This window comes from Prenolepis imparis, unplaced genomic scaffold (genome assembly GCF_030444845.1).
Source record: "Prenolepis imparis isolate NDT839.2.m4 unplaced genomic scaffold, iyPreImpa1.0 SCAF_6, whole genome shotgun sequence".
In the NCBI taxonomy this organism is placed as follows: Eukaryota; Metazoa; Arthropoda; class Insecta; order Hymenoptera; family Formicidae; genus Prenolepis; species Prenolepis imparis.
Genome location: NW_028141164.1, coordinates 17,883,363 through 17,900,220, shown reverse-complemented (window position 1 = coordinate 17,900,220; position 16,858 = coordinate 17,883,363). Strand labels below are relative to the sequence as shown.

The 16,858-nt window shown below is 45.0% G+C and overlaps 2 protein-coding genes and 1 non-coding gene across 3 annotated transcripts; all 3 read right to left on the bottom strand.

Annotated features, from left to right (window-relative positions):
• Positions 1-6,668: 6,668 nt before the first annotated feature.
• LOC145937985 (5.8S ribosomal RNA) lies at positions 6,669-6,817 on the bottom strand. The gene has a single exon (XR_014425661.1). It is a non-coding gene; the product is annotated as a 5.8S ribosomal RNA (ribosomal RNA).
• A 2,799-nt stretch (positions 6,818-9,616) lies between these two features.
• LOC145937876 (uncharacterized) lies at positions 9,617-10,606 on the bottom strand. The gene has a single exon (XM_083041237.1). It carries the CDS (start codon positions 10,604-10,606, stop codon positions 9,617-9,619), a length of 990 nt encoding a protein of 329 aa, XP_082897363.1.
• A 5,587-nt stretch (positions 10,607-16,193) lies between these two features.
• LOC145937875 (uncharacterized) lies at positions 16,194-16,682 on the bottom strand. The gene has a single exon (XM_083041236.1). The coding sequence runs from the start codon at positions 16,680-16,682 to the stop codon at positions 16,194-16,196; it is 489 nt and encodes a 162-aa protein (XP_082897362.1).
• Between the last annotated feature and the right edge of the window lie 176 nt (positions 16,683-16,858).

Genomic DNA, 16,858 nt, shown 5'->3' with positions numbered 1-16,858 from the left:
GACTGGGGGAAACTCCCCTGCTTTTAAGCAGTCCGTATACAGCCGCTTGATCGGCTCCGACAGGTGCGTCAAGGCATATAGCCAGACCCTCCCGGGAATGCCATCTGGCCCCGGGGCTTTTTTACCCCGGGCTCTGAGCCTCTTGGCAATCCCGGCCAACTCGACACTGGACACCTCATACTCCTCCTCCCACGCGACGGGTTCCCTTATATATAACTCGGGAACCTTATCGCACTGTGGGAAGCTCATTCTCATGAGCTGGGGGAGTGTCGACTCCCACCTTCTTCACCCCCTTTAGAGGCGCCCCTTTCCCTTCGCTTTCGCTGGGGTTTGGCCGCCTCTTTTTGTAGTCCTTGGGTGAGCCCGGGGGAGGTCAGACCATCCCAGGAACCCCCCTTGGCTCCTCCTCTCTCTTTTCCCTGCGAACACTGAGCGGTCCCGGGGGAGGTCCAACCATCCCCGGAGCCCCCCCCTGGTTCCTCCTCTCTCTTCCTTCCGACCGCTGCTCTTGGCAGCCTTTCCTCTCTCCTTCGCGTGGCAACTTTCGCTGCCAACGCGATGATTAGCTAGCAAGCCAGCCTCTACACATAAGACGCATCGCGTCTTTTCCTTGCATGCATTGGCCTTGTGGCCGGGGGAGCCGCAGTTGTAGCAGCAGCCACTTCTATCAATTAGGGTGCTGCACTGCTCCTTAACATGCTCTTTCTCCATGCAACGGAAGCATTGGAGATGGCGCGCTTTAAGGGGCTCCACCCCGGCCACTACCCATCCTACTTTGACCTTGCCCATCGCGGCTATCTTGACCGCAGCCGCGACTGGGCATTGAAGCCAGAGTGTGCCCATGGCCCCCTTGTTAAAGCGGATTTGTCCCGCCTTAATTTCGGAGGCCTGGCACCCTCCTATCTTCGCCACCTCCGCCTTCACCTCTTCCACGGTGGCCGATTCGTCGAGTCCGTGTAACCTTATTTCACCCCTCTTGCAGGGGCGGGTCACACGGACCCCCTCTTTCCCTTCCAACGCCTCTCTAAGCTTCCGCGCAAAAAGATCCGCCTTTTGCGCTTTGCCTTCACCGGGGATCTCGTAGAGAATAGCCCCGGTGGCTGCTCTGCGGGCCTTCACGTCCTTGATGCCCAGCTCTTCAAGGTCCACCTTTTGGCGAGCCAAAGATATTGTCTCACCATATAGACCCTCGGGGCATGTGATCGTGATCGCCGCCGTCCGTGGAACTCTTCGCGCCCTCCTCGCGGCAACAGTCTTCGGGCCAGCCTTCCCCATAACCCTCTGACTCAGAGGGGGGGAGGCCTTCGGGGCCTTGCTGCCGTTTGCGGAGGAGGGTAATTTGGGCTGTGATGTTGTAGCCTTTATCTTCCTCGCCTCCTTCCTCCCCACTACCTTTACCCAGGGTGACTCCTGGGGGTCCAAAGGCTACGGGAGTGGAGGGGGATTTTTGGCGGCGGTGGGTACTGCAGTTTGGGCTTTTGGTTTGTGCTCAACTCTGTCCTGCTCCTTGACCTTAGAACTGCCACCCTTCTGGGTGGGGTTCTTATTCTTCCCCTTTTTCCCGGCACCTGTCCCAGGGACCGGTCCCTTCGGGGGCTCGGCGTACTGGCAACTGGTGTCCGGAGGGGTCTTCCGGCTCGGGGGAGGTCTCACCAAGAGCGCTTTAGTGCCCTTCTTCAGCTTCTCCCTCTTGTCCAGGAGGCTCTGGATTTTCGATGTTAGTTCATCGAACTTCTTCATGTCCTCCTCATCCGTAATCCCTGGAGGATAATACTCCAACCTCTTGGTCCAACTCCCTTTACAGGGGGTCTTATGGCTGGAGGTTGTATGATGACCTCCTCCATGTCAACCTCCATCTCCATTATTGGCGGGAGTGGAGGGATATTCCCCTTTTTTGCACTGGAGTTATCTTCAGTGCGTGGCGGTATCGTGGGTGGAAACCGGGGTTTTCTCTCGGGTACGATCGGGCCCTCTCCTTCCCTAAGGCGCTTAGTTTCGCCTTTAAGCATCAGAACCTCCGATCTTAGGATCCTGTTCTGCTGCTTCAGGCTCTCCACCTCGCTTTCCCCTTCCCGATCTGGGGCTACGAGTATGGCCGCCATGTTCGTGGCAGCCAGAGCGGTTAGCGCAGCCTGGAGATAACAGGCCGCTTCTGAAACCTCCTTCCTCATTGTACCCTTCAGGTTCTTACTGAGGATGGCCCACTTTTTGAGGACTGTTACGTTTTCCAGTCCTCGGGCCGCAACATCGGTGGTCGGAGATTGGTGGATCTCATCCGCGAAATCGGCTACCTTTTGGTCAAGCCGTGACCAGGCCTGACAATGATTCATCGGCGTCGTGGGATCCAGCATGGACCTTTCCTCTCGAAGCTCCTTTTTGGCCAATTGAACTTGTCTCTTGGCCTTGAGCCTCTTAAAGCCGCCCGTGGTGACAGGGTGCCCCTGCTTTCTTTTTTAGGAGGTTCTTCCTCCGTATTTGGGACGTATACGTCCTCCTCCGTGGTGGTGACGACATCCACGAGTTCTTCGTGCTCCGCTCCTCTGTCCGAGTTCCCATAGTTGGGTTCTCGCGAAGGTCCGCTACGAGGCACTATCTCCTCCTTTCTAATCAGGACCGATACCGACCTGATGTCCTTTAAGTTAATCTTGGAGGACTTGGGTCCCGGCTTGGAACCTTTGGCCTCTTCCTCCCCCTTGCTCATGCTCCTTGTCTTGGTGTTTGTTTCGTTGCTGTTCATTTTTGTTTGTTCCCACTCCCTGCGGAGGCTCGACCGGCCGGCGTATCTCCCACCGGCCAGGGGACGACCCGAAACATGACCGGAATCGCCTCCCAAACCGGTGCCCCGGGGACTCCCGGGGGGCCGGCTTATGCCACGGGCCGGGAGGGATACCGCACCCCCGGCACAGGACTCCGAGCCCCTTACTCCCCCATGAGGGGTTTGACTCCCCCATGGGGTTTCAGGGGTCCCCCGCCTCCGACAACGGGGGCACCTCCGCAGATGACGCCATTCGGGGGGCCCCACGGACGCTTCGGACAGGGTCGCCGCTCCCCGGCCCTGCCCTACACGCCGTGGCGACCAGCCGTCCCCCCGCCGGTTACATCACTTCCGGCGAAAGGGACAACACCTCTCCCGGCCGGCCGGTTCGGAAGGGGAAACGGTCCCGACCGGCCAGGAGTGCATACTCTCACCGCTGGACCCCGCCTCGGAAACGTTCGAGCGGCCCCAGCGGCAGACCCGCGTGGCACCCTCCGGGCGATGCCCCTTGGGTAACCCTTCCGGGCAAAGCCCCTCGGGTAACCACGCGTGGCCTTCTCCGCCGTCCCGGCCCTACTTCGGAATACGTCAGAGTGGCCCGGGAACGGCCAACCCCAGGGAACCGGGACGGGGACCCAGGCTACCCAGCCTGGGACCCCCGACCGGCGCTCCTCTCTCGTCGCCGGGCCCCGCCTCGGAAACGTCCGAGCGGCCCCGATGACAGACCCGCATGGCACCCTCCGGACAATGCCCCTTGGGTAACCCCTCCGGGCAAAGCCCCTCGGATAACCATGCAGACCTCCTCCGCCGCTCCCGGCCCGAGTTCGGAATAATTCCGAGTGGCCCGGGTGCGGCCAACCCCAGAGACGCTGGGACGAGGGCGAACCCTCCAACCAGCACCCTAAGGCTCCTACTCGTCGCCGGGCCCCGCCTTGGAATAGTCCGAGCGGCCCCGGCGACTGACCGCCGTGACTCCCTCCGGGCAAGGCTCCCTGGGTAGTCACGGCTGGTCCCCCTTCCCCTGCGGCCCCCTCCGCACGAAACCCCACCCCGAGACCCCGGGGGGGGACATCCCCGGGAATAAACCCCGAAACCACCCCCCCAGAGACACGGAACAGAACCCCGACGGCCGAGGCCGCAGACTGCATGGCGGGAGGACAAGCGCCGTGCAGTGTCCTCTCCTAACAGTGCCATGCCACCGGGCGTTTGAATTCCGGGTCGCCATCCCTTACCACATACGAGCCGAGGCTCTAACGGGGAAGTGGGCCCCGATGATGCACCCCTAGGAGGACATCAAGGAGTCGAGCGTACGATAAAAAGGATTCGTCTAAATCAGAATTGGCCAGGAATAACTAAAGACGTGGAAAAATATATAGCAAAGCGTGCCAGAAAAATAAATTATCAAGAAAAATAAAAATGCCTTTAGTAATCACCGATACGCCTAGGCCATTCGAAAAATGTGCTTTAGATATAGTCGGACCACTGACAGTGACAACGGAAGGAAACAAATATCTGCTGACATTCCAAGACAGCCTAACAAAATATAGCGACGCGATACCAATCCCAAATCAAGAAGCGAATACGATCAGCAAGGAATTCGTCACCAGAATCATTCTTAAACATGGAATTCCAGAAAAAATTCTAACGGATCAGGGTACAAATATTCTTAGCGAAATTTTCAAAAATACATGCAAGTTGCTAAAAATAAATAAAATACAGACAACTGCATACCACCCTGAAAGTAATGGCGCGTTAGAACGATCACATCGCACGCCGGCCGAGTACTTACGACAATATATTAATGAAGATCAAACTAACTGGGATGAATGGGCATTATACGCGATGTTTACGTATAATACGACACCGCATACAGCAACAGGATACACACCTTTCGAATTGATTTATGGACATCAAGTAGAACTACCGACAGCACTGACGAAACCTCCGAAGCCAACGTATAACTATGATGACTATCGCAGGAACTAAGAGAAAGAATACGGGCTTCAAATCAACGGGCGAGAGAACATCTCAAAGATGAAAAAATCAAGGCCAAAAAATATTACGACAAGGGCACCAAAATAACGCAATTTAGAGTAGGCGACAAGATACTGGTCCATGACGAGACGCTACGACGAGGACGTTCGAAAAACTCGAATCTCTATGGACCGGACCGTATACAATACTCGAAAAGAATTCCGATGTGAATTATACAATTAAAAAGGGGAGAAAGATAATACGTATACACGTAAACAAGCTCAAGCAATTTGTTGAAGCATAAACATTTACCAATACTCCCCTCAACGATGCAAAATAAAATGAAACACTCGATTAATTGCGATAGATAAGGAAACATTAACATACTTAGTATTAACAAAAAACGAATTAGAAAATTGTAAACAAACTAATTCCGAATATATGTGCCTACAAACACCGAATAAATGCGAACGCGCCATGCGAAATACAAATATACAAGCAAAAGGCACAGTCTACGAAACAGACACAGAAACTTAGCTACCAGAAATAAATATAACGCTACTACACAACCTCGACACACTAACACACAGTAACATGACACTAATAGATGTTACAGGACACGAAACCGAGTTAGCAGAATTAAAAGTTAAACTACATACGATAAATAGCAATATAGAAGATAGCGAACAACAATTCTTTACAAGAAAACAATTCTTATATCCGATGGCAACAAACGGAATAATCCTAACGCTAATAATAGCCATCGTAATTTATATAACATATAAGAACAAAAAGACAAAAGAACTACCCATATACAGATGTACAGATGATACGTAGCCTAAGCACGCGATATTAGAAATAAGATATACTATAAATAGAAAATATTGCAGATATGTGTAATTTAATTGGTAAAGGAAAACTATGTACTTCCGTTTTCTTTTTTTTTCGGGGGAGGGATGTTATAGCCCCAAATTATAGGCTATACACAGTCAGATTATATTATACTTTAAGTAGGTTATTACACAATTATAAGTAGGGCATAGGCCCGCGCGAAACGCCGACGGAGCATCACACGCAATAAAGAGTTGCAGAAAGAATCGCGAAAACGAGGCTATTGCAACTAAGCGCTGTGACATGATATTGCCAAAATGCAAGCAAAGCATTCCATTAACCTCCTTCGCTTGCATCTGGGCTTTGACCACGCGTGACGACTTCATTAATTAAATATAAAAAAGACTCATCGATAATACTCAGGGGCCAGTCTGAAATCCAAATTGTACGTATCGTCACGATATATCTCTGGTGAATTTATATTAAAGTGTTGTGAAAAGTAAAAGGTATTATTTCACTGGACGAGTCCCGAACTCCTCAGTTCTAATCCAGCTACGATCCCAACTACCCTGTGTCTCCCCACCAGAGGCACAACAATACATACATTCCTTTATTCGTCCCCTTGGGGATTAAAGGCGCTTTTCACGAGGAGCGTTTCACAAACCTCTTTACAATCCCCCTCACAACTCTACCATATACAATACAATTTATATATACAACATACTATATACAATATACAATATCCTCTATTTCGCCGCCCGTCTTCCAACATTCTCCCTTTTTCCTCCATATCTCCCAGCATTTCTCCATCTCCTTTTCTACGTTCCTCCCTCCGGCTCCATTCTCCCTTCCAGCTTTCTCGAACCCTCCTTCTCTCCATCCTCCTCTTTACCTTTCCGTGTCACCCCTCTTTTTCCTCCTTCCTCCTTTTTCCATCTCCTTTACTCATTCTGCTCTCCCCCCTTCTTTCATCAACTTGTCTCCTTTCTTCCATCGGTACCCGAGCAGGCATATGGGGTGTGTTGGTTTGAACTGGATTCGAACCCGGGACCTTCCGCATGCCAGCCAGATACTGAGCATGCGGGGCCACTTTTCACCCCATATTAAACGACCCTCAGCCAGGCGTGGAATTGTATCCGTGGACCGCAATGTGCGTTCGAAATGTCGATGTTCATGTGTCCTGCAGTTCACAAGTTGACGCGCAATTAGCTGCGTTCTTCATCGACCCACGAGCCAAGTGATCCACCGTTCAGGGTAATCTAATACTTGATATAAAAAAATATGTAAATAAGAAAAAAAGTTTCTTTTTTATAAGAAATTCTTTAAAAATTGATTTACTAAATTGTTTGAATTTTAAAAAATTCCTAAAATTAGTAAATGCGATTTTTACAAAATTCTTATAAAGGACGCCTTGAAAAAAATTCTCAAATATTCCTCTCAAAAATTGATATTTTATGCAATTTATTTAGAAAGAATTTTTTGATTGGTGCAACAAAAAATTAAAAACCATATTTTTACGCTATTTTTTATATGCATATAAATCTAAATTTATGCATTAAATCTAATTATGAGTACTTATTATTAATATATAATAACTGTATCTATTTTAATATTTATAAACTTTCCATCGCCTATATTTATTATAACATATTTCAATAAGTTTATAAAATAATTTATAAAATAAGTTAAAAATATTTATAACTAAATTGAATGTATAAATTTTTTTAAATATTTTGCACTCGGAAAAATCTGAATAAATTGCATAAATTATCATTTTTTGAGAGAAATATTCGATAATTTTTTCAAGGCGCCAGCTCTATAAAAACCTTGTAAAAATCGCATATTTTAATTTTAGGATTTTAAAATTCAAACAATACAGTAAAACAATTAAAAAACAATTTTTTTAAACAAATATTTTTAAACATTTTCTGTTATAATATTAATATAATTTCAAAAATTCTTACTTATAAAAGTTATATCAAGAATAAGCATAAACACATTTAAAAAATTAAATTTAAAAAAAACATGTTTTTGCTATGTAGGAAAAAGAAGGGATGAAGGGTTATAAACTGTTAAAAAACTTTTCTTTTTGGTTTAAAAGTATTGCGCATGTACTTTTAAATTTAAATTATTTTGCATGGAAGAATTTTTTACCATTTTATCCTGTTATAAAATTTCAGAAAATTTTTTATGTTAGATCCATCTATAACTGCTGACTTTAATATTATATTTGGATTAATTTTCTCCTCTCTTCGCAGCAGAATAAACATGACAATTGGACCAATTGTAATGTACCTGCAATTGAGAGAAAACACCATTTCATGTGAACAATCAAGCAGCCTCAGATCAAATAAGCAATTTCGTTAAGGATAATTTTTTATCGTATTTTGATTCTAATTAGAAAATTTCCACGTGCATTTTATTAACATATTTTAATTTTTTTACAAAATAATTATTAATTACTGTTTATTCCTTTTACTTTACAACTTATATTTACTTGTTAAAATTACAAATATTTTTAAACACATTTCCATCACAACTAATCAACTAATCATTTAAAGTTTAAAATAATATATTTTATTATAACCTGAAATGTGTGTGTATTTAACTATTTTTATTTAACCTCTCCATTTTATAATTTAATTTTTATCAATTTTTTCCGTGATTTCTTATACCTATTCATTTATTTCATCAATTAGAAGTCTACAAATAGGGGAGAGAAGATGGCCGCGGAAGTAATGACAGGCGGAAAGTAGTGCTCCGTGTTGGGACGTGAAAAAGGTGGTTTGTTGGGTGAGATGGAGGAAAAGGAAATAAGAGACTGATAGAGGAATACAGGAGGAGTTGAGTGAGCGTGAGAACGAAGTAGAAAGGATTTTATGGAAGGTGGAATAATACGGAGCAACGGGAAGAAAGGACGAGGAGACGTGACGTGGCAGAGGAAATGAGAAAGAGGGCGCTGGACAGTAAGGAGAGCCTTAAGTGAGAGAAAGGGTAGATGGAGAGGGCGCCACGGAGGTTGCGGCAAGTAGAGAGTGGTTCGAGCGGTTCAGATGGAGACGGCGAAGGAAGGTGGACACAGGAGAGGAAGTGGAAAGAGGGCGCCACCGGTATGATCGACACGTGCAGGGTCGATAGCGATCCAGCTGACAAATGTTTTGGAAGATTTGAAGAAGGTTAGAGAGCAGGTGGAAAGTGAGAGATAATGGAGATTAAGAAGAAAAGACAGGCTGATAGAGCCGGAAGTGGAAAAGAGGAAGAGATCTGAAGAAAAGTTAAGAGAAGGTAGAAGAGAGGATACGGTGTTGGAGAGAGAGAAAGTCGGAAGATGGAATGGATGAAAGAGGGAGTGAGAGAGATAAAGGAGATGAGAGTGATAATGGAAAAGATGCTGAAGGTGATGAAGAGGAAGTCGGAGAGAGAGACTGAGGAGGAGGAAAGGAGAAGAAGAGTGGAGAAAAGACTAGAGAGACTGGAGATGATGGAGAGGTTATGGAGGAAGAACGTGGAAGAGGATGAGGGATTGGAAGAGGAAAGGAAGAAAGAGAGGAAGGAGTGTAAAAAGAATGAGTCGGAGAGCGGAGAAGACAGGAGGTGGAGGGAAGCGGTAAGAGGAGAACGGATAAAAGAAGAGAAATGTGAGAAGAGGACGGAAGGAGGGGGGAGAGAAGAAGAAGACAGAGGAAGAATTGGAAGAGAGCGGACGGAAGATGACCGGGATGAAGCAGTGCAGTGGAGGGAAGAGGTGGGGAAGAAGAGGGGAGAGAGAGAGAGAGAGAGAGAGAGAGAGAGAGAGAGAGAGAGAGAGAGAGAAAGCGTATATTTATTTGAGCGCTCTGAGACAAAGTCCCTCAACCGCACTAAAGGTTAGAGTTACAGATATAAAATTTTATACAATTTACACTTGATTTCAAGGTGTGCTCTCACTTATAAACTAAGAATTTACTAACGTTATAATATTTTATATAATATGATATAAAACTTAATAGTGATTAAGATATTTATAATACTAAGGTATATTACAATAATCTGTAGTATGCGTAAGCAAGCGCAGCGCTACGATGTTCCCATTCCATTGCTGTTCAACAGATGCACATATAATCTATGTTTAAAATCGTCCCTAGTTTCTGCACCTCGTATGTCCGGTGTCAGGCTGTTCCATAATTTGGAAGCTGTAGAGGTAAAAGACCGTGCCCCGATCTCCGTCCTACACTGTAGTTGTGTGAGAAGTCCTTCCGGAGCCCTAGTCGTTCTCGATGTTTTGGCGGTTTTGAAGGTAAATCCATTGTATAGTAGACTTGGCTGTTTAGTGCGGATTATCTTAAACAGCAGGCATCCCACGAAATAATTTCTCCTGACATTTATCTTAAGCCAACGCAATTCTTGATAGTACGGCGTCACATGTTCATCTCGCCTGGCATCAAATGCGAATTTGATGCAGGCATTCAGTGCTCTGTACAACTGCGTGTTTAGTTGGTCCGTTATATCCGTGAAGGCTGCGCTGCAATAATCTAAGTGTGGTAGGATAAGCGAGTTTATCAAGCGAATTTTTAATTCTTTTGGTAGCAGATGCTTGGTTAATTTTAGTTGATACAATTTGGTGCGTACACTCTTGACGACCTTCTCGATATGTGGATTCCAGGATAGGGTGCTTGTGATTGTGACCCCCAGATACTTGACATGGGAGGAAAGTTGTACTGCAGTTTCATTGATACTTATATCAGGTAGTCGGTCATATTCAATTGAATTAATATATCTAGTTGTACCGAATATGATGGCTTGTGTTTTAGCCGAATTTAAGATTAATCCATTCTGATGAGCCCATCGTACAATTGATGTGATGTCTTCATTAACCTCTAGGATGCCGTTTCGCAAATTCAATGGTTCACTGTGCCGATAAATCTGTAGATCATCAGCGTAAAGGTTGTATTTACAGTGTTGCAGAGCTTTCGTGATATCTGACACATAATAATGCATATAATAACGGGCCCAATATGGAGCCCTGTGGGACTCCAGCCTTGATTTGCTCCAGAGATGAGGTGACATTCTCCAACCCGTCACGTACAGCTTGCGTTTTATCCTTCAAATACGATGCCATCCATTGAAGAGCAGTGTTCGAGAGACCTATGCGTTGTAGTTTTCCGATAAGTACACCAGGATGTACCCTATCAAAGGCCTTGGAGAAATCGAAAAAAACTGAGATGGTCACCCTTCTGCAATCCGCTGCACGCCGCACATCGTCAAGCAGTCTGATCATGCAAGTCTGAATTGATGAATTGCGCCTGTAAGCAAACTGACATGGATCTAATAAGTCATTTTCTGTCAAATAATCAATTAATTGATCTGACATAATTCTTTCCAGGACCTTTGGGAGAAACGGCAGTATCGAGATAGGTCTGTAATGCTGCGCTTCAGTCGGTTGACGGATCTTAGGAATCGGTGTAATAATAGCTGATTTCCAGATGACTGGCACAGTTCCATGCATGAGCGAGTAATTGAATACATTCTCAATGATCGGCATAATATAAGGCAACATGATGTTTATGAGTCTAGATGAGATCCCATCTGTACCAATGGCATTCGACTTTATTTTTGCAAGTGACTTCCGCACTGTATCCGGGCTAACATATTTAAAGAAGAATTTTCCATCATCAAAATCTTCAAAATCTTCACGTAAAGTGCCCGGAACGACCAGTTCTTATGTCTCTTCAGCTGATGGTCCTCCTGTCTCGGCAAAGAATGCATTCAACTCGTCAGCCAAGCAAACAAGCTTTCTGTATGGATTCTTCGCCTTTATCAGTCCGAGGTGCCTTAGTTTATTCCACATTGTAGCAGGATCATCCTTTCGACTGAATATGGCTAAATAGTAGTTTTTTTGGCAGTTCTTATTAGACTCTGCACGTTGTTCCTCAGGGCCCTATACCTGTTGTGACTTGCTATGTTCCTGTTTCTCATCCAGATTCTTCTCACATTTCTTTCCTGCATGACTCTCCGTATCTCATCCGTTAACCACGGGGCAGGCAGATTGGGAAAGCGGATCTGTTTCAGTGGAGCGTGCTTATCCCAGTATTCCAGTAGTCTGTCATTTAAGATTTGTACTTTATGATCTATACATTCGGATGTCATTAAGTCAGTCCAATCACTCCGTGATATCTCTGCAAGGAAGTCTTGCTCCTGAAAGTTTTTAAAATCTCTGCATAGAACTAACCTCTCTGAGCGTCGTTCTACTTTAATGTTGTAGGTGATTTCAATTAAATCATGCGCCGATAGAAACGGGACAGCCTTCTTATCATGGTCGATTAGTTTCCCTGCATCGTCTATTATGCACAGGTCTAAAAATGTACTATTATATAATTCTTCAGGTGGTGCGTGGACCCATAAGGTACTAGGTACATACCTGATGAGGTTATAAAACTCTGAATCTGTGAGCTGTCATATGTGTCAACATTCATATCCGCGTTGAAATCACCAAAGATAAGAGAATGCCTATATTTTGTCTGCAGATCCAGGAAGGCATTTAAATATTCGTTTAAATATCCGCAATTTGGTGGTCGATAGACTACAGTTAGAAGTAGACTGTATGCATTATGTAAGGTTATTTCTACCATTAGAAACTCAGGTTTTCGGAGTTGTACATCTGCCGATGACTGCCCTAATACTGTCATTCCGATCGAGTCCAGAACATAAAAAGCCACTCCGCCTCCCTGCCTTCCAATCCTGTCGTTCCTCACTAAATAGTAGCCAGGTAGCTTCATCATTCCATCCGGAATTTTTGGATTGAGCCAGGTCTCAGACAAGCATATGACATGGTACCTTGATCTTGCGAAGTACATGCTGAACTCATCGAAGTGCGCCTTTAAGGATTGACAGTTAACGTGACATATTTTTAACCTGTCGTATCTTGTGTTCGAGCTAGCCATAATTCACATTCATTATTTTATCCGCAATTTTATCCTTGAGAATTGGACATTTTGAGGTATCCAAAGCAGTGTGTGCCCTTTCGTTCAGGTGTCCTCTAGAAAACCTGGTGCAGTTGCAGCAGAGCATTGGCAGTCCTTCCCTGCCGCAGTCCTTCATCTCGTGCGGCCCCGAACAGTGACCGCAAATCGCAGGCGATTTGCAATCCCTTGCTATGTGTCCGAAGGTCATACATTGATAGCATTGTAGGACCCTGATGTGGTCAGCAAAGCTGCACACGGAATATCTTAAGTAGATTCGACCATTTTCAAGCAACTGCTTACGCATTTCCGGTGTCACCTCGATGATGCAGCTCGTGTATCGCCTGTTGCTCTTGGCTTTATAGAGGTATATTACTTTCAAGAGATCTTCATTACAGCCATTTAAATTTTGTGCTATTAGCTCACTTTTGATTTCTTCTGTCGTCATATCTACCGGTACTCCATGTATGATTAGTCTTGGACTGACCTTAGCGCTTTCCATGACTTTGAGTCCCGCGCGCTTGAGGTCTGGATGCGCTCCGATTTTCCGAAGGTCCGGTGAAATAGCCTCTATTCTAATTCCATTATTTCGTACGTTGGTAATATTGTCGACCTTCAAGTCACAGTCAGAAGGTTTCAGCAGCCTGCATACAGTCTCTCTTGTAGTGTGTGATAACGTGAATTTTGCCGTATTGTCCTTATCTGGTGCTATCACAAAAGACGTGGTTATAGGAATGTCGAAAAGTCTCGTGTTACATGTACCTTTGTCGCATCTCTTGCCGCAATGGCTGCATACGTTCTGGTTGCATTCCTCGGTGTATCGTCCTGGATCTTCTATGACTTTTGTTCTTCGTTTCGAAATCACCTAAAACTTCTCTGAGAGCATTCTTAATTGTTACCGTTCTGTCATCCGCTCCCTCTTCTAGTAGTTGGGTTAACATTCCAGCGATCTCGAAAAATGCTTCCTTGCAATGTCGAAAAGCAGACTCAATTTGGTTTCTTTTTTCAGCAGTTTCTTTGCATGTCATTAAGAGCTTAACGACTGTATCATTATGCTCATTTATTGAAATTTTTAATGCATTAATTTTGGGCAACTGTAAATTACCTCCTTTTGATACGCCTTTTGATATGCTCCTGTCGCTTCCGCCCGCCAACGACAGCTGAGAAGGCCGTTTGCTCATCACCCGTCCTCCCGCGCCGTCTACCAACGTGGCATCATCTTGCAGCGTGTCCTTGTTTTGTTTTGACATGACTACTGTTTACTATTTAAATGTCACCATCCGTGTACAAATAACCGTTGGCTCAGCTTATGCCACCGCTTAATATTCGCGAAGTGCAGTTTTTCCTGTTCTCCGCGCTTCAATCAGCCTCCCAACCGTCTCATCGCACTCCCCGCTCTCGCCGCTCGCGAGAGAGAGAGAGAGAGAGAGAGAGAGAGAGAGAGAGAGAGAGAGAGAGAAAGCTGCATTTATTTAGCGCTCTGGGACATGTCCCCTCAAGCGCACAGACATGATAATATATACTTTACATTAAATGTACATATCTAACTGTAAATGACGAGAAAACACCAACAAGAAATATAATTAACAGAAAATAACTTACTATGATGTAATACAATACCAAATATCACATTCCATGTTATAATATGTACCCATAAAGAGCAAGCTAGTAAACTAAGATAAAAACTAAGATAAAGCAAGAAACCTTTAACGTATATAACAGATACAAGAGATCTATAGTGCTTGAACATTTCAAAGTATATTTTTCAATTTATTAATTTGTTAAGGTATGCTAGAGAGAGCCAACTCAACACACAATACGTACTGAACTTATAGTCATATTAAGGAGATTGATTAAATAAATGCGCATAGACCCCCTGTTTGAACACTGTGAGCGTTTTCGCATTCCTGACAGATTGAGGCAAACCATTCCACAACCTAACTGCCGAGACCCGAAAAGAACGATTGAATAGTTCAGTCCTGCACTGTGCCTGTATTAGGGTGTCCGATGGAGCTCTGGTCGATCTTTTCGAGATGGGAACCCTGAACGAAAAATTGTCGTGGAGGAAGTCTGGACTGTAATATTTTGAATAGTAAGCACCCCACGAAGTACTTCCTACGTTGCCCCACCTTCAGCCAACGAAGCTTCTTGTAGCACGGCGTTATGTGAGCGTCTGACTTTATATTAAAAATAAAACCTATGCATGCATTTAAGGCTCTATAGAGCCTTCTGTCATGTTCCGCCGTCATATCCGTGAATGGAGCACAGCCATATGCGGCTGTATTAGTGCGGCAACTAGTCTTATCCTGAATGCTTCAGGGAACATATGCTTGCACATCTTTAGCTGATAGAGAGCTGTGTGCACTTTGTTCATCATCTTTGTAGTTTGCCTCTCCCACGAAAGATTGTTAGTGATCATTACTCCAAGGTACTGTACCGATGTGGAGAACTCAATCACTGCTCCATTCACTACTATACCAGAAAGAATATTCAAGTCCACATTGTTTATAAATCTCGAGGTGCCTATAATAATTGCCTGAGTCTTGTCTGCGTTCATAAGTAGCTTATTTGTGACAGTCTAGTTAACAATAGCCTCTATATCCTCATTTACTCTGTGGATTGCTTCCATTACATACTTTGGTTCACAGTGTAGGTAGATTTGCAAATCGTCCGCGTAGAAGTTGTACTTGCAGTAATTGAGTACAGGACCAAAGTCTGACAGATAGAGCACGAAAAGCAGGGGTCCCAGAACCGAACCCTGCGGTACTCCAGCCCTGACATGTGATTCGATGCTCTGCGCTCGATCCCTGACAACCTGTGTTCTCCCCGCAAGGTATGAGTGGACCCATCTCAAGGCACCATCCGAGAAGTTAAGACTTCTTAACTTTTTTAACAACATTATATGATTCACCCTGTCAAAAGCTTTTGAAAAGTCAAAAAATACAGACACAGTGATCATTCTCCTATCCGCTGCTAGTCTGATATCATCCAACATCCTGATTAAGCAGGTCTGGACTGAATGATTATTTCGGTAGGCTGATTGATAACGATCAAAAGAATTCGAACTCTCTAAGAACCCTCGAATCTGCTCACTTGCCACGCTTTCTAGGGCCTTAGCCAGCACAGGGAGAATTGAAATCGGTCTATAGTCCTGAACTTTCACAGGATTCTTTACTTTAGGTATAGGACAGATCACGGCTATTTTCCACTGCTAAGGAAAAACTCCGCTGACATGTGAAAAATTGAACAGATGTTCTATGATTGGCATTAGAAGTTCAATAGAATGCCTCAACAATATCATGGAAATTCCATCTGCACCCACAGCATTTGATTTGATCCTGGAAATCACCCTCGCTATGGTCAGCGGCGTTGCGTATCCCCAGTGAAAGTTCTCCTCATTAAATACTCCCGACACCACATCATCTATGGTCGTTACCGGTTCCTGGTCCAATGGCTCACCAGCAGAAGCAAAGAATCTATTGAGTTCATCGACCGAATGCAGGAGGCCCCCCACGTCCTTTCGTTTTAATGAGTCCAAAACGTCTAAGCTCTTTCCACACCTCATTTATCCCTCCAACTCTATTGAACGTGCTTGTAAAGAAGCTGCACTTTGCATTTCTTACAAGTACTTGAACTTCATTCCTCAGGACTTTGTACCTGTCATAGAGGCTATTTCTCCTATGCCTACGCCAAGCTCATCTCGCCAGGTCTCTGTTGCGCATGGCCACGCGAATATCATCCGTTAGCCAAGGAGCAGGCAAGTTCCTAAAGACACGCGTCCTTAGCGGCACATGCATATTGAAAGCCTCCTGGAGCCTTGTGTTGAAGATCTCTACCTTTTCGTTAATGTCATTGAATGCAAGGAGACCTGTCCAATCTATGTTATCAATTGTTGATTGAAACGCTGCGTTGTCGAATCCGCTCCAATCCCTGAAGGTGACACTCCTACTCTTCCTACGTTGTATCTTGATACTATACCTAACATATATTAAATCATGTGCTGATAGAAACGTCACATCCTGTTGACCATATTTGATTATTTTATCCATATCATCTGTAATGCACAGATCGAGCAGTGTACTTGAGTTTCTCAGATGGTGGGTTGTTTCATACGGAGCCATATGTAAGCCTAACGCCGAAATAAACGTCTGCAGCTGTTGACTGTCGAAAGAAGCTCTACTCATATCTGCGTTGAAGTCGCCAAAAACAATCGAATGCCGATATCTCACTTGGAGCTCCGAGTATATCTGAAAGAACTCACTCAGATACCCTGCATTCGGAGGACGATATACGACAGCCAACAGTAATCTGGATGAGTCCGCAGACGAGATCTCCGCGATTATGAATTCAGGCCTTCCAT

What these genes read in the sequence shown, in the direction of transcription:
- LOC145937876 (XM_083041237.1), bottom strand. Translation starts at nt 10,606, where the DNA reads ATGTCACCTCATCTCTGGAGCAAATCAAGGCTGGAGTCCCACAGGGCT.
- LOC145937875 (XM_083041236.1), bottom strand. Translation starts at nt 16,682, where the DNA reads ATGAGTAGAGCTTCTTTCGACAGTCAACAGCTGCAGACGTTTATTTCG.